At 55.9% G+C, this 16266-nt stretch overlaps 3 protein-coding genes across 3 annotated transcripts; all 3 read left to right on the top strand.

Moving 5' to 3' along the window:
- Nucleotides 1–811: 811 nt before the first annotated feature.
- LOC121854102 (protein piccolo-like) lies at nt 812–4687 on the top strand. Its single transcript, XM_042348488.1, has 8 exons — nt 812–923; nt 1208–1486; nt 1576–1681; nt 2093–2273; nt 2961–3320; nt 3671–3884; nt 3974–4133; nt 4459–4687. Exons 1-8 carry the CDS (start codon nt 812–814, stop codon nt 4685–4687), a joined length of 1641 nt encoding a protein of 546 aa, XP_042204422.1.
- An 806-nt stretch (nt 4688–5493) lies between these two features.
- On the top strand, nt 5494–13281 carry LOC121854101 (collagen alpha-2(I) chain-like). Its single transcript, XM_042348487.1, has 12 exons — nt 5494–5609; nt 5965–6167; nt 6257–6416; nt 6754–6946; nt 7655–8022; nt 8294–8580; nt 9110–9360; nt 10069–10428; nt 10866–11225; nt 11636–11874; nt 12254–12474; nt 13019–13281. The coding sequence occupies exons 1-12, from the start codon at nt 5494–5496 to the stop codon at nt 13279–13281; spliced, it is 3021 nt and encodes a 1006-aa protein (XP_042204421.1).
- Nucleotides 13282–13880: 599 nt separating this feature from the next.
- Nucleotides 13881–16206, top strand: LOC121854100. The gene is made up of 4 exons (XM_042348486.1): nt 13881–13996; nt 14352–14554; nt 15097–15216; nt 15938–16206. The coding sequence occupies exons 1-4, from the start codon at nt 13881–13883 to the stop codon at nt 16204–16206; spliced, it is 708 nt and encodes a 235-aa protein (XP_042204420.1).
- Nucleotides 16207–16266: the final 60 nt, after the last annotated feature.

The raw sequence follows: 16266 nt of genomic DNA, 5'->3' as shown, positions 1-16266 counted from the left end.
CCTTTCATTAGAAGAGGAATGCACAGGGACCATTCCAGTGGCAGCAGAGCCTCCAGGGACCATCCCAGAGCCCCTCCCAGGGACGGCGGCACCTCAAAGGACACTCCCAGGGGCATCCACACCCTCAGAGACCTTTCCAGGGACGTTAGTGCCCCCAGAGACCTTCCTAGGGGTTCCAGGGGGCCCTATGGCATGCTTGTTTGTTGTGTCATATTTTCGTACATTACACACTTCCCGAAGTCCCTTACTTAACTATGATTGGTGGACTTTTATCCCGCCAAATTACAGCCAATAGGAGAAGACAGCAGTCAGTCAGCACAACACCTCAACTTATGTTTTCCTGTTGATATTATTCTCCGTTACCTGCTTCAGAATGCGATGATACTGGTGGAAATGTGATGGGTCCTACAGGCCTTGCGCTCCCAGGGTCTATCTCAGGGGTGGTGTACATATCAGGAACCCTCCCAGGTGCCGCGATGCCCCCACGGCGCCACCCAGTGGTGACGGTGCCCCCAAGGGCACCTCGCAACATCAGTGGCATCCTCAGGTGCATTCTTAGGAGCGACGGCTCCCCAGGGACCCTGACTGGAGCAGTGGAGCCTGTAAGGACCTTCCCAGGGGCAGGACAGTCCCCAAGGACCATCCCAGAAACCGTTCCTGGAGCAGTGGTGCACTGGAAACTCTCCCAGGTTCGGTGGCGCCCCCAGGGACCCTCCCAAGGGCGGTGGTGCACCTAGAGTCACTCCAATTGGAAGAGGAGTGCCAAGGGACCATTGCAGGGGCAGCAGAGCCTCCAGGGACCATCCCGGAGATGGTGGCACCTCAAAGGACACTCCCAGGTGCATCCACACCTCCAGAGACCTTTTCAGGGACGTTAGTGCCCCCAGAGACCTTCCTAGGGGTCCCAGGGGACCCTATGGCATGCTTGTTTGTTGTGTCATATTTTCGTACGTACATACTTCCCGAAGTCCCTTACTTAACTATGATTGGTGGACTTTTAACCCGCCAAATTACAGCCAATAGGAGAAGAGAGCAGTCAGTCAGCACAACACCTCAACTTATGTTTTCCTGTTGATATTATTTTCCGTTACCTGCTTCAGAATGCGATGATACTGGTGGAAATGTGATGGGCGGTGTATTTTATTTAACGTTGCATCTCCCAGAGTAATAAATTGAGCATAAACTACTGCACCCATGTGTTCTACAGGCCTGGCGATCCCAGGGTCTATCTCAGGGGTGGTGTACATATCAGGAACCCTCCCAGGTGCCGCGACGCCCCCACGGTGCCACCCAGTGGTGACGGTGCCCCCAAGGGCACCTCGCAACATCAGTGGCATCCTCAGGTGCATTCATAGGAGCGACGGCTCCCCAGGGACCCTGACTGGAGCAGCGGAGCCTGCAGGGACCTACCCAGGGGCAGCGCAGCCCCCAGGGACAATCCTAGAAGCCGTTCAAGGGGCAGTGATGTACTGGAAACCCTCCCAGGGTCGGTGGCGCCCCCAGGGACCCTTCCAGGGGCGGTGGTGCGCCTGGGGTCCCTCTCATTGGAAGAGGAATGCACAGGTACCATTCCAGTGGCAGCAGAGCCTCCGGGGACCATCCCAGAGATCGTCCCAGACGCGGTGGAACCTCAAAGGACACTCCCAGGGGCATCCACACCCCTAGAGACCCTTCTAGGGACGTAAGTGCCCCCAGAGACTTTCCTAGGGGTCCCAGGGGGCCCTATGGCATGCTTGTTTGTTTTGTCATATTTTCGACATTTCATACTTCCTGAAGTCCCTTTCTTAACTGTGATTGGTGGAATATTCTTTTAACCCGATAAATTACAGCCAATAGGAAAAGAGAGCAGTCAGTCAGCACAACACCCCAACTTCTGTTTTCCTGTTGATATTATTCACCGTTACCTTCTTCAAAATGTGATGATACTGGTGGAAATGTCATGGGCGGTGTATTTATTTTATGTTGCATCTCCCAGAGTAATAAATTGAGCATAAACTACTGCACCCATGGGTCCTACAGGCCTGGCGGTCCCAGGGGCCATCCCAGGGGTGGTGACATCTGAGGAACCCTTCCAGATGCCGCGACGCCCCAGGGTTCCCCCCAATGGTGACTGTGCCCCCAGGGAGCCTCGCAACAACAGCGGTATCCTCAGGTGCATTCTCAGGAACAACGGCGCCCCAGGGACCCTGACTGGAGCAGTGGAGCCTGTAGGGACCTTCCCAGGGGCAGCACAGTCCCCAGGGACCATCCCAGAAACCGTTCCAGGAGCAGTGGTGCACTGGAAACTCTCCCAGGATCGGTGGCGCCCCCAGGGACCCTCCCAAGGGCGGTGGTGCACCTAGAGTCAGTCCCATTGGAAGAGGAGTGCCAAGGGACCATTGCAGGGGCAGCAGAGCCTCCAGGGACCATCCCAGAGACGGCGGCACCTCAAAGGACACTCCCAGGTGCATCCACACCTCCAGAGACCCTTTCAGGGACGTTAGTGCCCCCAGAGACCTTCCTAGGGGTCCCAGGGGACCCTATGGCATGCTTGTTTGTTGTGTCATATTTTCGTACATTACACACTTCCCGAAGTCCCTTACTTAACTATGATTGGTGGACTTTTAACCCGACAAATTACAGCCAATAGGAGAAGAGAGCAGTCAGTCAGCACAACACCTCAACTTATGTTTTCCTGTTGATATTATTCTCCGTTACCTTCTTCAAAATGCGATGATACTGGTGGAAATGTGACGGGCGGTGTATTTATTTAACGTTGCATCTCCCAGAGTAATAAATTGAGCATAAACTACTGCACCCATGGGTCCTACAGGCCTGGCGATCCCAGGGTCTATCTCAGGGGTGGTGTACATATCAGGAACCCTCCCAGGTGCCGCGACGCCCCCACGGTGCCACCCAGTGGTGACGGTGCCCCCAAGGGCACCTCGCAACATCAGTGGCATCCTCAGGTGCATTCTTAGGAGCGACGGCTCCGCAGGGACCCTGACTGGAGCAGTGGAGCCTGTAGGGACCTTCCCAGGGGCAGGACAGTCCCCAGGGACCATCCCAGAAACCGTTCCTGGAGCAGTGGTGCACTGGAAGCTCTCCCAGGTTCGGTGGCGCCCCCAGGGACCCTCCCAAGGGCGGTGGTGCACCTAGAGTCACTCCCATTGGAAGAGGAGTGCCAAGGGACCATTGCAGGGGCAGCAGAGCCTCCAGGGACCATCCCGGAGATGGCGGCACCTCAAAGGACACTCCCAGGTGCATCCACACCTCCAGAGACCTTTTCAGGGACGTTAGTGCCCCCAGAGACCTTCCTAGGGGTCCCAGGGGACCCTATGGCATGCTTGTTTGTTGTGTCATATTTTCGTACATTACACACTTCCCGAAGTCCCTTACTTAACTATGATTGGTGGTGGACTTTTGAACCTGCCAAATGCAAGCTTTAATAGAGAAGAGAGCAGTCAGTCACACAACACCTCCTCAACTTATAGTTTTCCTTGTTGATATTATTCGCCACCGCCCAGAATGATGATACTCTGCAGCAGAGGCGGGTGTATTTTATTTAACGTTGCATCTCCTGGTGGTAGAGAAAATTGGAGAAGAACGCCTGCAACCCATGTGTGGTCCGGTAGGCTCAAGTCTGGTAGTCTGCAGCCCCTGTGGTGGTGTACATATCAGGAACCCCTAGGTTGAGCTTCCATGGCGCGGCTCGGTGACGGTGCCCCCAAGGGCACCTCGCAACATCAGTGGCATCCTCAGGTGCATTCTTAGGAGCGACGGCTCCCCAGGGACCCTGACTGGAGCAGCGGAGCCTGCAGGGACCTACCCAGGGGCAGCGCAGCCTCCAGCGACCATCCCAGAAACCGTTCCAGGGGCAGTGGTGCACTGGAAACCCTCCCAGGGTCGGTGGCGCCCCCAGGGACCCTCCCAGGGGCGGTGGTGCATCTGGGGTCCCTCTCATTGGAAGAGGAATGCACAGGGACCATTCCAGTGGCAGCAGAGCCTCCAGGGACCATCCCAGAGACCCTCCCAGAGATGGTGGCACCTCAAAGCTCACTCCCAGGGGCATCCACACCCCGAGAGACCTTTCCAGGGACGTTATTGGTCCCAGAGACCTTCCTAGAGGTCTCAGGGGGCTCTATGGCATTACTGTTTGTTGTGTCATATTTTCTTACAGTACATACTTCCCGAAGTCCCTTACTTAACTATGATTGGTGGACTTTTAACCCGCCAAATTACAGCCAACAGGAGGAGAGAGCAGTCGGTCAGCACAACACCCCAACTTATGTTTTCCTGTTGATATTATTCGCCGTTACCTTCTTCAAAATGCGATGATACTGGTGGAAAAGTGATGGGCGGTGTATTTATTTAACGTTGCATCTGCCAGAGAAATAAATTGAGCATAAACTACTAAACCCATGGGTCCTAAAAACCTTGGGCTCCCAGAGGACATCTCAGGGATTGTGGACATATCAGGAACCCTCCCAGGTGCCGCGACGCCCCTAGGGTGCCCCCCAGTGGTGACGGTACCCCCAGGGGCCCTTGCAACATCAGTGGCATCCTCAGGTGCATCCTCAAGAGCGACGGTACCCCAGGGACCCTGACTGGAGCAGCGATTGGTGGCCCAGGCGCAGCCCCAGAGACCAGACCTCTAGGGCCGGGTGGTCATCGAGAACCTCCCCAGGGTTTGCAGGCGGCCCTGTGAATCCCACCCAGGTCGGTGGTGCACCGTCCACAGATATAATGGCCAGACCCATTCTGTGGGCAGGTCGGTGACCATCCCAGAGCCTCCGAGGATGCGTGCACCCTGTAAGGAGTCACCTGAGGCATCCACACCCCAGAGACCTTTTCTAGGGACGTTATGCCCCCAAGACCTTCCGAGGGTTTCCAGCAAGCAGCTGCTTGTTGGGGCTTGTTTTCACATTACACACTTCCCGAAGTCCCTTACTTAACTATGATTGGTGGACTTTTATCCCGCCAAATTACAGCCAATAGGAGAAGACAGCAGTCAGTCAGCACAACACCTCAACTTATGTTTTCCTGTTGATATTATTCTCCGTTACCTGCTTCAGAATGCGATGATACTGGTGGAAATGTGATGGGTCCTACAGGCCTTGCGCTCCCAGGGTCTATCTCAGGGGTGGTGTACATATCAGGAACCCTCCCAGGTGCCGCGATGCCCCCACGGCGCCACCCAGTGGTGACGGTGCCCCCAAGGGCACCTCGCAACATCAGTGGCATCCTCAGGTGCATTCTTAGGAGCGACGGCTCCCCAGGGACCCTGACTGGAGCAGTGGAGCCTGTAAGGACCTTCCCAGGGGCAGGACAGTCCCCAAGGACCATCCCAGAAACCGTTCCTGGAGCAGTGGTGCACTGGAAACTCTCCCAGGTTCGGTGGCGCCCCCAGGGACCCTCCCAAGGGCGGTGGTGCACCTAGAGTCACTCCAATTGGAAGAGGAGTGCCAAGGGACCATTGCAGGGGCAGCAGAGCCTCCAGGGACCATCCCGGAGATGGTGGCACCTCAAAGGACACTCCCAGGTGCATCCACACCTCCAGAGACCTTTTCAGGGACGTTAGTGCCCCCAGAGACCTTCCTAGGGGTCCCAGGGGACCCTATGGCATGCTTGTTTGTTGTGTCATATTTTCGTACATTACACACTTCCCGAAGTCCCTTACTTAACTATGATTGGTGGACTTTTAACCCGACAAATTACAGGCATTAGGAGAAGAGAGCAGTCAGTCAGCACAACGCCTCAACTTATGTTTACCTGTTGATATTATTCTCCGTTACCTTCTTCAAAATGCGATGATACTGGTGGAAATGTGACGGGCTGTGTATTTATTTAACGTTGCATCTCCCAGAGTAATAAATTGAGCATAAACTACTGCACCCATAGGTCCTACAGGCCTGGCGCTCCCAGGGACTATCTCAGGGGTGGTGGACATATCAGGAACCCTCCCAGGTGCCGCGACGCCCCCAGGGTGCCCCCCAGTGTTGACGGTGCCCCTAGGGGCCCTCGCAACATCAGTGGCATACTCAGGTGCATTCTTAGGAGCGACGGTACCCCAGGGACCCTGACTGGAGCAGCGGAGCCTGCAGGGACCTACCCAGGGGCAGCGCAGCCTCCAGCGACCATCCCAGAAACCGTTCCAGGGGCAGTGGTGCACTGGAAACCCTCCCAGGGTCGGTGGCGCCCCCAGGGACCCTCCCAGGGGCGGTGGTGCATCTGGGGTCCCTCTCATTGGAAGAGGAATGCACAGGGACCATTCCAGTGGCAGCAGAGCCTCCAGGGACCATCCCAGAGACCCTCCCAGAGATGGTGGCACCTCAAAGCTCACTCCCAGGGGCATCCACACCCCGAGAGACCTTTCCAGGGACGTTATTGGTCCCAGAGACCTTCCTAGAGGTCTCAGGGGGCTCTATGGCATTACTGTTTGTTGTGTCATATTTTCTTACAGTACATACTTCCCGAAGTCCCTTACTTAACTATGATTGGTGGACTTTTAACCCGCCAAATTACAGCCAACAGGAGGAGAGAGCAGTCGGTCAGCACAACACCCCAACTTATGTTTTCCTGTTGATATTATTCGCCGTTACCTTCTTCAAAATGCGATGATACTGGTGGAAATGTGATGGGCGGTGTATTTATTTTACGTTGCATCTCCCAGAGAAATAAATTGAGCATAAACTACTAAACCCATGGGTCCTAAAAACCTTGGGCTCCCAGAGGACATCTCAGGGGTTGTGGACATATCAGGAACCCTCCCAGGTGCCGCGACGCCCCTAGGGTGCCCCCCAGTGGTGACGGTACCCCCAGGGGCCCTTGCAACAACAGTGGCATCCTCAGGTGCATCCTCAAGAGCGACGGCACCCCTGGGACCCTGACTGGAGCAGCGGAGCCTGCAGGGACCTACCCAGGGGCAGCGCAGCCCCCAGAGACCATCCCACAGACCGTTTCAGGGGTCAGTAGCTCACCGAGAACCCTCCCAGGGTCGGTGGCGCCCCCAGGGGTCCCTCCCAGGGTCGGTGGTGCACCTGGGGTCCCTTTCATTAGAAGAGGAATGCACAGGGACCATTCCAGTGGCAGCAGAGCCTCCAGGGACCATCCCAGAGCCCCTCCCAGGGACGGCGGCACCTCAAAGGACACTCCCAGGGGCATCCACACCCTCAGAGACCTTTCCAGGGACGTTAGTGCCCCCAGAGACCTTCCTAGGGGTTCCAGGGGGCCCTATGGCATGCTTGTTTGTTGTGTCATATTTTCGTACATTACACACTTCCCGAAGTCCCTTACTTAACTATGATTGGTGGACTTTTATCCCGCCAAATTACAGCCAATAGGAGAAGACAGCAGTCAGTCAGCACAACACCTCAACTTATGTTTTCCTGTTGATATTATTCTCCGTTACCTGCTTCAGAATGCGATGATACTGGTGGAAATGTGATGGGCGGTGTATTTTATTTAACGTTGCATCTCCCAGAGTAATAAATTGAGCATAAACTACTGCACCCATGGGTCCTACAGGCCTGGCGCTCCCAGGGTCTATCTCAGGGGTGGTGTACATATCAGGAACCCTCCCAGGTGCCGCGACGCCCCCACGGTGCCACCCAGTGGTGACGGTGCCCCCAAGGGCACCTCGCAACATCAGTGGCAACCTCAGGTGCATTCTTAGGAGAGACGGCTCCCCAGGGACCCTGACTGGAGCAGTGGAGCCTGTAGGGACCTTCCCAGGGGCAGGACAGTCCCCAGGGACCATCCCAGAAACCGTTCCTGGAGCAGTGGTGCACTGGAAACTCTCCCATGTTCGGTGGCGCCCCCAGGGACCCTTCCAGGGGCGGTGGTGCGCCTGGGGTCCCTCTCATTGGAAGAGGAGTGCCAAGGGACCATTGCAGGGGCAGCAGAGCCTCCAGGGACCATCCCGGAGATGGCGGCACCTCAAAGGACACTCCCAGGTGCATCCACACCTCCAGAGACCTTTTCAGGGACGTTAGTGCCCCCAGAGACCTTCCTAGGGGTCCCAGGGGACCCTATGGCATGCTTGTTTGTTGTGTCATATTTTCGTACATTACACACTTCCCGAAGTCCCTTACTTAACTATGATTGGTGGACTTTTAACCCGACAAATTACAGGCATTAGGAGAAGAGAGCAGTCAGTCAGCACAACGCCTCAACTTATGTTTTCCTGTTGATATTATTCTCCGTTACCTTCTTCAAAATGTGATGATACTGGTGGAAATGTGACGGGCTTTGTATTTATTTAACGTTGCATCTCCCAGAGTAATAAATTGAGCATAAACTACTGCACCCATAGGTCCTACAGGCCTGGCGCTCCCAGGGACTATCTCAGGGGTGGTGGACATATCAGGAACCCTCCCACGTGCCGCGACGCCCCCAGGGTGTCCCCCAGTGTTGACGGTGCCCCCAGGGGCCCTCGCAACATCAGTGGCATACTCAGGTGCATTCTTAGGAGCAACGGTACCCCAGGGACCCTGACTGGAGCAGCGGAGCCTGCAGGGACCTACCCAGGGGCAGCGCAGCCTCCAGCGACCATCCCAGAAACCGTTCCAGGGGCAGTGGTGCACTGGAAACCCTCCCAGGGTCGGTGGCGCCCCCAGGGACCATCCCAGGGGCGGTGGTGCATCTGGGGTCCCTCTCATTGGAAGAGGAATGCACAGGGACCATTCCAGTGGCAGCAGAGCCTCCAGGGACCATCCCAGAGACCCTCCCAGAGATGGTGGCACCTCAAAGCACACTCCCAGGGGCATCCACACCCCGAGAGACCTTTCCAGGGACGTTATTGGTTCCAGAGACCTTCCTAGAGGTCCCAGGGGGCTCTATGGCATTACTGTTTGTTGTGTCATATTTTCTTACATTACATACTTCCCGAAGTCCCTTACTTAACTATGATTGGTGGACTTTTAACCCGCCAAATTACAGCCAACAGGAGGAGAGAGCAGTCGGTCAGCACAACACCCCAACTTATGTTTTCCTGTTGATATTATTCGCCGTTACCTTCTTCAAAATGCGATGATACTGGTGGAAATGTGATGGGCGGTGTATTTATTTAACGTTGCATCTCCCAGAGTAATAAATTGAGCATAAACTACTGCACCCATGGGTCCTACAGGCCTGGCGCTCCCAGAGGACATCTCAGGGGTTGTGGACATATCAGGAACCCTCCCAGGTGCCGCGACGCCCCTAGGGTGCCCCCCAGTGGTGACGGTACCCCCAAGGGGCCCTTGCAACATCAGTGGCATCCTCAGGTGCATCCTGAGGAGCGACGGCACCCCTGGGACCCTGACTGGAGCAGCGGAGCCTGCAGGGACCTACCCAGGGGCAGCGCAGCCCCCAGAGACCATCCCACAGACCGTTTCAGGGGTCAGTAGCTCACCGAGAACCCTCCCAGGGTCGGTGGCGCCCCCAGGGGTCCCTCCCAGGGTCGGTGGTGCACCTGGGGTCCCTTTCATTAGAAGAGGAATGCACAGGGACCATTCCAGTGGCAGCAGAGCCTCCAGGGACCATCCCAGAGCCCCTCCCAGGGACGGCGGCACCTCAAAGGACACTCCCAGGGGCATCCACACCCTCAGAGACCTTTCCAGGGACGTTAGTGCCCCCAGAGACCTTCCTAGGGGTTCCAGGGGGCCCTATGGCATGCTTGTTTGTTGTGTCATATTTTCGTACATTACACACTTCCCGAAGTCCCTTACTTAACTATGATTGGTGGACTTTTATCCCGCCAAATTACAGCCAATAGGAGAAGACAGCAGTCAATCAGCACAACACCTCAACTTATGTTTTCCTGTTGATATTATTCTCCGTTACCTGCTTCAGAATGCGATGATACTGGTGGAAATGTGATGGGCGGTGTATTTTATTTAACGTTGCATCTCCCAGAGTAATAAATTGAGCATAAACTACTGCACCCATGGGTCCTACAGGCCTGGCGCTCCCAGGGTCTATCTCAGGGGTGGTGTACATATCAGGAACCCTCCCAGGTGCCGCGATGCCCCCACGGCGCCACCCAGTGGTGACGGTGCCCCCAAGGGCACCTCGCAACATCAGTGGCATCCTCAGGTGCATTCTTAGGAGCGACGGCTCCCCAGGGACCCTGACTGGAGCAGTGGAGCCTGTAAGGACCTTCCCAGGGGCAGGACAGTCCCCAAGGACCATCCCAGAAACCGTTCCTGGAGCAGTGGTGCACTGGAAACTCTCCCAGGTTCGGTGGCGCCCCCAGGGACCCTCCCAAGGGCGGTGGTGCACCTAGAGTCACTCCCATTGGAAGAGGAGTGCCAAGGGACCATTGCAGGGGCAGCAGAGCCTCCAGGGACCATCCCGGAGATGGCGACACCTCAAAGGACACTCCCAGGTGCATCGACACCTCCAGAGACCTTTTCAGGGACGTTAGTGCCCCCAGAGACCTTCCTAGGGGTCCCAGGGGACCCTATGGCATGCTTGTTTGTTGTGTCATATTTTCGTACATTACATACTTCCCGAAGTCCCTTACTTAACTATGATTGGTGAACTTTTATCCCGCCAAATTACAGCCAATAGGAGAAGAGAGCAGTCAGTCAGCACAACACCTCAACTTATGTTTTCCTGTTGATATTATTCTCCGTTACCTGCTTCAGAATGCGATGATACTGGTGGAAATGTGATGGGCGGTGTATTTTATTTAACGTTGCATCTCCCAGAGTAATAAATTGAGCATAAACTACTGCACCCATGGGTCCTACAGGCCTGGCGCTCCCAGGGTCTATCTCAGGGGTGGTGTACATATCAGGAACCCTCCCAGGTGCCGCGACGCCCCCACGGCGCCACCCAGTGGTGACGGTGCCCCCAAGGGCACCTCGCAACATCAGTGGCATCCTCAGGTGCATTCTTAGGAGCGACGGCTCCCCAGGGACCCTGACTGGAGCAGTGGAGCCTGTAGGGACCTTCCCAGGGGCAGGACAGTCCCCAGGGACCATCCCAGAAACCGTTCCTGGAGCAGTGGTGCACTGGAAACTCTCCCAGGTTCGGTGGCGCCCCCAGGGACCCTCCCAAGGGCGGTGGTGCACCTAGAGTCACTCCCATTGGAAGAGGAGTGCCAAGGGACCATTGCAGGGGCAGCAGAGCCTCCAGGGACCATCCCGGAGATGGCGGCACCTCAAAGGACACTCCCAGGTGCATCCACACCTCCAGAGACCTTTTCAGGGACGTTAGTGCCCCCAGAGACCTTCCTAGGGGTCCCAGGGGACCCTATGGCATGCTTGTTTGTTGTGTCATATTTTCGTACATTACATACTTCCCGAAGTCCCTTACTTAACTATGATTGGTGGACTTTTAACCCGCCAAATTACAGCCAATAGGAGAAGAGAGCAGTCAGTCAGCACAACACCTCAACTTATGTTTTCCTGTTGATATTATTCTCCGTTACCTGCTTCAGAATGCGATGATACTGGTGGAAATGTGACGGGCGGTGTATTTATTTAACGTTGCATCTCCCAGAGTAATAAATTGAGCATAAACTACTGCACCCATGGGTCCTACAGCCTGGCGCTCCCAGGGCTATCTCAGGGGTGGTGACATATCAGAACCCTCCCAGGTGCGCAGCCCCGGCGCCCCCAGGTGGTGGCACCTCGCGCATCAGTGGCATCCTCAGGTGCATTCTTAGGGACGGTCCCCAGGGACCCTGACGGAGCAGTGGGCCTGTGGGTCCCAGGGCAGGCAGCCCCAGGGACCATCCAGAAACCGTTCCAGGGCAGTGGTGCACTGGAAACCTCCCCAGGTCGGTGGCTTTGGGGACCTCCCAGGGTGGAGTGCTCCGTTGGAAGAGAATGCAAGGGATGCAGGGCATGCCTCCAGGGCCATGAATGTGGCTCAAGAAGACTTGTCCAAGAGACCTTTTAGGACGTTAATAGAAGAGATTCCTAAGATCCCAGGGGTGGCATGCTGTTTGTTGTGTCATATTTTCGTACATTACATACTTCCCGAAGTCCCTTACTTAACTATGATTGGTGGACTTTTAACCCGCCAAATTACAGCCAATAGGAGAAGAGAGCAGTCAGTCAGCACAACACCTCAACTTATGTTTTCCTGTTGATATTATTCTCCGTTACCTTCTTCAAAATGCGATGATACTGGTGGAAATGTGATGGGCGGTGTATTTTATTTAACGTTGCATCTCCCAGAGTAATAAATTGAGCATAAACTACTGCACCCATGGGTCCTACAGGCCTGGCGCTCCCAGGGTCTATCTCAGGGGTGGTGTACATATCAGGAACCCTCCCAGGTGCCGCGACGCCCCCACGGTGCCACCCAGTGGTGACGGTGCCCCCAGGGGCCCTCGCAACATCAGTGGCATACTCAGGTGCATTCTTAGGAGCGACGGTACCCCAGGGACCCTGACTGGAGCAGCGGAGCCTGCAGGGACCTACCCAGGGGCAGCGCAGCCTCCAGCGACCATCCCAGAAACCGTTCCAGGGGCAGTGGTGCACTGGAAACCCTCCCAGGGTCGGTGGCGCCCCCAGGGACCCTCCCAGGGGCGGTGGTGCATCTGGGGTCCCTCTCATTGGAAGAGGAATGCACAGGGACCATTCCAGTGGCAGCAGAGCCTCCAGGGACCATCCCAGAGACCCTCCCAGAGATGGTGGCACCTCAAAGCACACTCCCAGGGGCATCCACACCCCGAGAGACCTTTCCAGGGACGTTATTGGTCCCAGAGACCTTCCTAGAGGTCCCAGGGGGCTCTATGGCATTACTGTTTGTTGTGTCATATTTTCTTACATTACATACTTCCCGAAGTCCCTTACTTAACTATGATTGGTGGACTTTTAACCCGCCAAATTACAGCCAACAGGAGGAGAGAGCAGTCGGTCAGCACAACACCCCAACTTATGTTTTCCTGTTGATATTATTCGCCGTTACCTTCTTCAAAATGCGATGATACTGGTGGAAATGTGATGGGCGGTGTATTTATTTAACGTTGCATCTGCCAGAGAAATAAATTGAGCATAAACTACTAAACCCATGGGTCCTAAAAACCTTGGGCTCCCAGAGGACATCTCAGGGGTTGTGGACATATCAGGAACCCTCCCAGGTGCCGCGACGCCCCTAGGGTGCCCCCCAGTGGTGACGGTACCCCCAGGGGCCCTTGCAACATCAGTGGCATCCTCAGGTGCATCCTCACTGGAGAGCGGACAGGGACCTACCCAGGGGCAGCGCACCCCAGGAGACCCTCACCGAGACGGTGGAGCAGGGCGGAGCCTGCAGGGACCATACCCAGGGGCAGCGCACCTCAGCCTCCAGCGACCATCCTAGGGGTTTAATGCGTTTGCACTTCCCGAAGTCCCTTACTTAACTATGATTGGTGGACTTTTATCCCGCCAAATTACAGCCAATAGGAGAAGACAGCAGTCAGTCAGCACAACACCTCAACTTATGTTTTCCTGTTGATATTATTCTCCGTTACCTGCTTCAGAATGCGATGATACTGGTGGAAATGTGATGGGTCCTACAGGCCTTGCGCTCCCAGGGTCTATCTCAGGGGTGGTGTACATATCAGGAACCCTCCCAGGTGCCGCGATGCCCCCACGGCGCCACCCAGTGGTGACGGTGCCCCCAAGGGCACCTCGCAACATCAGTGGCATCCTCAGGTGCATTCTTAGGAGCGACGGCTCCCCAGGGACCCTGACTGGAGCAGTGGAGCCTGTAAGGACCTTCCCAGGGGCAGGACAGTCCCCAAGGACCATCCCAGAAACCGTTCCTGGAGCAGTGGTGCACTGGAAACTCTCCCAGGTTCGGTGGCGCCCCCAGGGACCCTCCCAAGGGCGGTGGTGCACCTAGAGTCACTCCAATTGGAAGAGGAGTGCCAAGGGACCATTGCAGGGGCAGCAGAGCCTCCAGGGACCATCCCGGAGATGGTGGCACCTCAAAGGACACTCCCAGGTGCATCCACACCTCCAGAGACCTTTTCAGGGACGTTAGTGCCCCCAGAGACCTTCCTAGGGGTCCCAGGGGACCCTATGGCATGCTTGTTTGTTGTGTCATATTTTCGTACATTACACACTTCCCGAAGTCCCTTACTTAACTATGATTGGTGGACTTTTAACCCGACAAATTACAGCCAATAGGAGAAGAGAGCAGTCAGTCAGCACAACGCCTCAACTTATGTTTTCCTGTTGATATTATTCTCCGTTACCTTCTTCAAAATGCGATGATACTGGTGGAAATGTGACGGGCGGTGTATTTATTTAACGTTGCATCTCCCAGAGTAATAAATTGAGCATAAACTACTGCACCCATAGGTCCTACAGGCCTGGCGCTCCCAGGGACTATCTCAGGGGTGGTGGACATATCAGGAACCCTCCCAGGTGCCACGACGCCCCCAGGGTGCCCCCCAGTGTTGACGGTGCCCCCAGGGGCCCTCGCAACATCAGTGGCATACTCAGGTGCATTCTTAGGAGCGACGGTACCCCAGGGACCCTGACTGGAGCAGCGGAGCCTGCAGGGACCTACCCAGGGGCAGCGCAGCCTCCAGCGACCATCCCAGAAACCGTTCCAGGGGCAGTGGTGCACTGGAAACCCTCCCAGGGTCGGTGGCGCCCCCAGGGACCCTCCCAGGGGCGGTGGTGCATCTGGGGTCCCTCTCATTGGAAGAGGAATGCACAGGGACCATTCCAGTGGCAGCAGAGCCTCCAGGGACCATCCCAGAGACCCTCCCAGAGATGGTGGCACCTCAAAGCACACTCCCAGGGGCATCCACACCCCGAGAGACCTTTCCAGGGACGTTATTTCCCAGAGACCTTCCTAGAGGTCCCAGGGGGCTCTATGGCATTACTGTTTGTTGTGTCATATTTTCTTACATTACATACTTCCCGAAGTCCCTTACTTAACTATGATTGGTGGACTTTTAACCCGCCAAATTACAGCCAACAGGAGGAGAGAGCAGTCGGTCAGCACAACACCCCAACTTATGTTTTCCTGTTGATATTATTCGCCGTTACCTTCTTCAAAATGCGATGATACTGGTGGAACTGTGATGGGCGGTGTATTTCTTTAACGTTGCATCTCCCAGAGAAATAAATTGAGCATAAACTACTAAACCCATGGGTCCTAAAAACCTTGGGCTCCCAGAGGACATCTCAGGGGTTGTGGACATATCAGGAACCCTCCCAGGTGCCGCGACGCCCCTAGGGTGCCCCCCAGTGGTGACGGTACCCCCAGGGGCCCTTGCAACATCAGTGGCATCCTCAGGTGCATCCTAGCACCCCTGGGACCCTGACTGGAGCAGCGGAGCCTGCAGGGACCTACCCAGGGGCAGCGCAGCCCCCAGAGACCATCCCACAGACCGTTTCAGGGGTCAGTAGCTCACCGAGAACCCTCCCAGGGTCGGTGGCGCCCCCAGGGGTCCCTCCCAGGGTCGGTGGTGCACCTGGGGTCCCTTTCATTAGAAGAGGAATGCACAGGGACCATTCCAGTGGCAGCAGAGCCTCCAGGGACCATCCCAGAGCCCCTCCCAGGGACGGCGGCACCTCAAAGGACACTCCCAGGGGCATCCACACCCTCAGAGACCTTTCCAGGGACGTTAGTGCCCCCAGAGACCTTCCTAGGGGTTCCAGGGGGCCCTATGGCATGCTTGTTTGTTGTGTCATATTTTCGTACATTACATACTTCCCGAAGTCCCTTACTTAACTATGATTGGTGGACTTTTATCCCGCCAAATTACAGCCAATAGGAGAAGAGAGCAGTCATCAGCACAACACCTCAACTTATGTTTTCCTGTTGATATTATTCTCCGTTACCTGCTTCAGAATGCGATGATACTGGTGGAAATGTGATGGGCGGTGTATTTTATTTAACGTTGCATCTCCCAGAGTAATAAATTGAGCATAAACTACTGCACCCATGGGTCCTACAGGCCTGGCGCTCCCAGGGTCTATCTCAGGGGTGGTGTACATATCAGGAACCCTCCCAGGTGCCGCGACGCCCCCACGGCGCCACCCAGTGGTGACGGTGCCCCCAAGGGCACCTCGCAACATCAGTGGCATCCTCAGGTGCATTCTTAGGAGCGACGGCTCCCCAGGGACCCTGACTGGAGCAGTGGAGCCTGTAAGGACCTTCCCAGGGGCAGGACAGTCCCCAGGGACCATCCCAGAAACCGTTCCTGGAGCAGTGGTGCACTGGAAACTCTCCCAGGTTCGGTGGCGCCCCCAGGGACCCTCCCAAGGGCGGTGGTGCACCTAGAGTCACTCCCATTGGAAGAGGAGTGCCAAGGGACCATTGCAGGGGCAGCAGAGCCTCCAG

The sequence above is a fragment of the Homarus americanus genome, unplaced genomic scaffold (assembly GCF_018991925.1).
Source record: "Homarus americanus isolate GMGI-L3 unplaced genomic scaffold, GMGI_Hamer_2.0 scaffold49553, whole genome shotgun sequence".
In the NCBI taxonomy this organism is placed as follows: Eukaryota; Metazoa; Arthropoda; class Malacostraca; order Decapoda; family Nephropidae; genus Homarus; species Homarus americanus.
The sequence above is the reverse complement of the archived record's forward strand: the minus strand, read 5'-3'. Positions and strand labels throughout refer to the sequence as shown.